The sequence below is a fragment of the Rissa tridactyla genome, chromosome 3 (genome assembly GCF_028500815.1).
Source record: "Rissa tridactyla isolate bRisTri1 chromosome 3, bRisTri1.patW.cur.20221130, whole genome shotgun sequence".
Classification (NCBI taxonomy): domain Eukaryota; kingdom Metazoa; phylum Chordata; class Aves; order Charadriiformes; family Laridae; genus Rissa; species Rissa tridactyla.
This window is the reverse complement of record NC_071468.1, coordinates 56776230-56782263: the sequence shown is the minus strand read 5'-3', so window position 1 is coordinate 56782263 and position 6034 is coordinate 56776230. Positions and strand designations below refer to the sequence as shown.

Below are 6034 nucleotides of genomic sequence, written 5' to 3'. Positions count from 1 at the left end.
TCTTCTGAAGTATGCATATTTTACAGAAACTTAAAACCAAATTGTAGTTTAATACTGTAATAAGTTCTTTTAATGCACATCAAAAGCTGAACGTCACTCAACAACAAATGAATTGTCAGGAGCAAATCTAACTCTATGAAGATGAAGCAACCATCAGAAAATAATTTATACTAAGCAAGCTGAAAAAAACACCACATACACAAGATAGAACAAATTTGTAGTTGTATTTTATTTAATTAATGAAAATCTACCTTAAAAACACAAAATCAAATTTGGTAACCCAATACACTGGATTAGAGAAAGCTTCAAGCTTTTAAGCACAAGCCAGAAGTCACAGTCTCAAATGAGAGTTTCAGAGGCCAAAGCAATACGCTGGAACAAAGTAGTATCTTTACGTGGAGGCATGCTCCTTGCACCATTAGCGTGGTTTCAGGTGCAGTATTTTTTTAGCTGTCAGTTATAAGAAGAAGCTTTTGTATTTGTTCTATAGTTAAGTTTGTTGCATTGCTTACCTAGGCCCTGGATTAATGGAGAAAACAGGCAAGTTAAAGCACTTGCCTGTCCAATTACTACCAACAGACAATTTACATTGTGGTAAAGCTAGCTTTATTTAAATGAGGTTCAGACATTAACTTTACATATTATTAACAGCTTTGGAGCTACAAACATAAGAATCAGGATTACACAGGTCATGCTATTGTTATTTTGTTTTACCTGCTGCAGTTATTGCAATATGGCTTAACGTACATAGGTATACAATTTGTACAAATTCAGCCAAGTTTGCACTTGTGAGGTGTTATTAAGAGCATGATTAACTTGCAAGCCAACTTAAACCTGTGGAAACCAACCAAGGTTGCTGGAATTGCCCAAAGCCAAGGGGGAAAGCTGTCGCTAACGATGGACAGACTGGATTGTTTGAAACCACATTGTTCGGCTTTAAATATTTATATAATTTGCTCTGAGGTAAGGAAAAATCTTTTGATGCTTCCACGCAGGGCAGCACCAGATGGTGCAATCACACCAGTGCAATCAGTTAATTGCTTGCTGTACGTGCAGCCTCGAGGAGAGCTAAGCACCTGCCATAACAAGAGCATTTGTACACTAAAAGTTGATTTTAAAATAAATTACTATACAGGTAGGATAGTGAGCTACTGTTCAACTTGACGGGCATCGGGTTCACAAAGTGCGATCTGTAACCTTCACTTTAGAAATCAGAGCTGAAAGTACGGACTTGTACTCCGTGTTTGATTTTAATGTAAACAACAAAAGAGAGGACCAACTCCTGCTGGGGACAAACATCCCAGGAGTCAGTCTTGGGACTTCTTTCCGTTGTTAAATCACCATGCTCATACTGGCCTACAGCTGTCATCAGTCCAATCCACCTTATGTGAAGGTTTTGAAGATCTCAGCACCCTAAAGGTCTCATCAGCTTTTTGCAATTCAAGGCAGAATTCATCACCAAGCCCTTACACCCGCTTTCTACTCCCCCCAGTGAAGACAGGGAATTGATAGGAGTGGGGAGGATTTCAGGAAATGCTGTGGTGGGAAAGAGGTTCGTCAGGAGCTGGGAAAAGAAGCAGCCTGTATGCAGGAAGGATGCTGGATGGCATAGGTGTAGATAGAGGCTTGGTGGTGGATGGGGCAGTGACCAGCAATAAGCAGACTCTGGAGTGAGAGGAGTGTGATTCAAGGGTTGTGGTACCACTGGGGTCGCTGCATGAGCAAGATGGCAGGGAAGTGGTAAGTCAGGAGGGTTCTCAGAAACCAGGGAGGACTGCAAGTAGAAGCGGTGGTGGATCTGACACAGGTTAGGGCTCTCCTTTTGTCTTTAGATATATCATAGTTCTACATTAAAATCAGAACTGGGTTTAGGATATACATATAAATATTCAAAGCAAGACGGCCAAGTTTTTGAGAGATTTTACAAGGGGAAAAACCTGGAACAATAAATAGGAAACTACATGTTATCAATTTCCGCTCCAATGGTATCAATTTCCTCTCCAGACTACTCTAAAAAATTCATTTAAGGGTACGCCTAATAATACAGAAGTATCATAGCTCTACATTAAAATCGGAACTGGGTTTAAGACATACATATAAATATTCAACACATTACAGTCCAGTCCTGAGACCTGAAGTCTGTAACAACAGAAGAAGGGTATTCTCAATCTCCTTTCAAGCTACACTGTAGAAGTAATTTCTGACTAAATCAGGCCTGCACAAATACAACTGAAGGATGGACAGAGATACCTGAATGGGACTGAAAGGCAGCAATCTTGAGCAGCTCGCTCAAGAATTTGTGCGTGATCCAGTTCCTGCTGTTTGATAAAGACACGTCTGCTACTTGACCAGAAGTCTCATGCATTCTCATCAGTCAGCCCTCCTCTTCCCCTTCAAATGCAAGTCGAGCAGCAGCTACAGCCACTCGTAGGTCAAATCAAGGCAGCTACGGAAGATGTGGGGGATAAGGGAGACTGCAGAAAGAAGGTAGAGGGATTCAGGCATGACTGAAGGGATTCAAGGAGATGGGACAGACAGGACACATATTAAGTGAGGGGACAGTAACAGCTGTGGTGCAAATTTTAGTGGTCCGTCCGTTCACTCAGTTGTGCCTCTCCAGTCTAAATGGTGTATTTTGGGCAGAGGCAAATGACCTTCAAATGGAACACATGTTGGATATAGCCAACATTAAAGGCATTGTTTTTTTAATAGAAGTGACAAAAAAGGTGAGGTCTTCAAAAGAGCAGATGCTAGCATCCATGAATAAAGGGTAGTGAATAAAGCTCCTGGTTCTGTTGCAGGATTGTCAGTTGTTCTCCAAGACCGGTATCTCTCCAAATGCCACGTGGATGCTTAGCACATCTGAAAGAAAGACAACAGTAAAAAAGCTTTATTAATGACAACTTACTCTCTCAAGAATATCTTAATTTTCCCAAGCAGTCCTCAAAGATAGAGATAAAGGTCTCATGACTCAGTTAAGCAAGTGCAGTGAATATCCTAGGGAAAGAGTGTACTTATCATTTCTGACTGAGATTTCACTGAAGTGCAAAGAGCTTTGGTACATGAGGCACTCCAGGTTTACCATGGAAGGCAACACTCACTTCCTTTAGGATTTTAAAAAGAGCTTTGTTAGAGAGGAAGCGTGTTTGTGCATTAAATCCCATACATTAAACACGTGCCATACAAATGCGTATCTAGGAAAACTGGAAACCACTTTTTCTACCTCCCAGAAATATCTCCATTAGTTACAGGCCAAGTCAAAGGCCATTATAGTGAGCTTAGCTGTACAGAAAAGAAACAAGGTGTTGAATAGCTAGAAAGAGAGGCAGTAAAGTGACAAGAAAACAATCAAACAAACAAACAAAACCTATGGCTTGTTGGTTAAACTGGGGAGCAGCTGCCTTCCACCAGAATAAAAAAAAATAAAATAAAATAGAGACACAGGAGTTTTACAGGCCCTCAAAAATATTTTGGAAAAAGAAAAGAAATTGCTGGCTAAAAATCTTACTTACATTCAAGGCCTCAGGAGCCACTGAGTTCTGACTTTGTGGACTATCACAAGATATTCCTTCTTGGCAACTATCCTCCTCCCGTGTCTGTGTTTTCCCATCTTCCACTGGCAGGTGATGTTGTTCTTCCTCACTTTCTCCGCATGTTTGCTGATCTGTATGTTGGTCTGGGATTTCCATAATCCGACCAACCTCTTTTTCCTTTAGTTTTGGTGGGTGTATGTCTAGGGGGTCTTTGGTTGAGTCTTCTGAAGTACTTAGTTCTAGTGTGGATTTCTGAAGTCTCACACTTTCCCTTGAAACATCTTCAGGGCTAGTCATGATTGTTAAAGAATTCTGACTTTGTCCATCTCTCAGCATCTCAGAAGTTAACAATGTGTCTTTTGTTTTTTCTACAGTTGCATGCATTTCTGCAGACTCTGTTAAGGTAGCAGTTTTCACTATTCCCGATTGCTGGAGCTCTTGTTCCTTACTCCATATCTCTTCCTCTTTTACTGGAAGTTGATGATCCACCTGTGTACTTTTTAGAAGTTCAGGTATATTTGTATCTGATGGGCTTTCCCCTATGGCCTTAATGCACTGCTCTGACTCTTCTGTTTCTGCAAGTTTGTGAACAGCTGTCTGGATGGCATTCAATACAATTTTTGTACTCTGGGACTCTATAGTTACAGACTGAACAACATCCTTCTCAAATTCCATGTGGGTGTGAGACAGACTGTCACTTAGAGGAATACCATTTTGTTTGGGTTGCCCTGTACTCTGGGGCCTCTCTTCCTCCTCTGATATTCCATTCATGGATGCAGGACTTACTTGAGGCTCAGGTGCTTCTGCACTACCAAGCTCTGCAGTCCCACAGCCTGAATAGTCAACAGTAGTAACTGGGACCTCTTCAGAAGCCATTTGCTTTTGTGTGGTTGCCAAGGGCTGTATAGTTTCGGCTGTCATGTCTGCAGGTGTTACACTTTCTGCCACGACATGCTCTTCAACTGCTGCAGCTGCTACGGGCACAGGCACTTTCAGAGCCTCCAAGCGTTCAGCTTGTGGGAAGCCTGAGTCAGAGCCTTCCTCTCGAACAGTTAAAACCTCTTGCTGGACAGCAGCTGAACATTCATCACCTCTCACGGCTTCCCATTTTCCAGATTCAAATACTTCTTTGGCTCTTTCCATCGACTGCTCATTTTTGTTATCTTCTTTCTGAAAGTCTTGACAGGTGGAGGTTTCTACAAGTTCTTGTTCTTTTCCCACAGCCTCTTCTTCAGCTAAGCTGCTTAGTGTTTCACATTTCTTAGGACTTATGTCAGTGAGGACAATGCTTCCATTTTCAATGATACCTGGACATGCTGATGCTAAATTAGATACGCTGTCTACTTCAATCTGTGTGGGAGCCTCAGTGACAGTGTTATCACCTTCTAAGTGTGTTTCAGTTTCAAGCGTAGCATCTTCCATTTTGCCACCTTTGGTTTCATCACTCTGGGAGGGGGTTTCAGTTGTTTTTTCTCTGCATAGTGGCTCTAGGACAGGCACAGAATCTGTTTCTGAAATCTGCCTGCCAGCTCCATCCCTCACACTCTGCTCAGCATCTGCAGCTGCTTCTGAGCCAATTGTTTCTGAAGGAAGGGCAGAGGCTTTTACCTCATTCTGCAGAGGAACTTCAGTAACAGTGACTTCTGTACTTTTTACTCCAAGGAGCACAGCATCATCTTCCTCTTCCTCTCTCTGGGCAGATGCCTGGCTAGGAACTCCTTCAGTACAAGCTTGCTCTTGTGAATTGAAGTCAGGAATTTCATCTTGTCTTTCAGGTTTAAGAGGGACGACAGTGACAGCTGTTTCTGTGCACTCTGGTCCCACAGTGAGGGTTTTGTCCTCTTCTTCAAGCTGCACAGGCTCTTCAGCTGTAAGCCCCAAGGTAGAGGTTTCATCCTCTGTCTTGTCCTGCACCTGTGGGGAATTACAACAGACATGGGGAAAAGGGTACGAACAGGGAGTGACCAGGAGTGTTCTGGGTGAAGACGCACCAGAAGAAACAACCAGGAGAAGGAGGGTTATGAGAAGAGTATGAGGTGATGACACTGAGATTAGTGGGTTACCAAGATCCCAGCTCGTGTTCAGTTTCTCAGGACACACAGCTCACGAAACAAAGGGCAGCCTAAAGCAAGGGACAACAAACAGCACTTGAAACAAAGACTAATTCAGGAAGATGGTGGGGATGTAGGGAAGAAAGTAGGAATGCAACAGCCACAATAATGCCTGCATATTTAAAGCTGGAGATAATGGTGTCATTTCATTACCCCACTTTGTAGAAGTACCTCAGCTATAATTGTACCTCTGCCTACGACTGAAGATACCATCTGCTATGTATTGGTACCATATGGATCACGTATGTATCACATGTTTTCATGTAATAGCTTCAGTCACATTACACTGTGCAGGAGCCGTAACAGCAGTTGTTTCAACACTTTCTGATCCACACACCATCTCCCACCCCATTTCTGCAGGAATTGCATCCACCTCACTGCATGCAAGCC

General features: G+C 42.5%; 1 protein-coding gene across 3 annotated transcripts in view; it reads right to left on the bottom strand.

Annotated features, from left to right (window-relative positions):
• Positions 1 to 205: 205 nt before the first annotated feature.
• The window catches only part of AKAP12 (A-kinase anchoring protein 12), a 31053-nt gene continuing 25224 nt past the window's right edge, over positions 206 to 6034 (bottom strand). For all 3 annotated transcript variants that reach the window (XM_054196682.1, XM_054196683.1, XM_054196684.1), the window contains 2 exons: positions 3513 to 5447; positions 206 to 2862 (listed from right to left, as the gene is read on the bottom strand). In XM_054196682.1, coding sequence (XP_054052657.1) covers positions 2854 to 2862; positions 3513 to 5447 — 1944 coding nt within the window. In that variant the 3' untranslated portion in view covers positions 206 to 2853. The remainder of the gene's footprint in view (positions 2863 to 3512; positions 5448 to 6034) is intronic.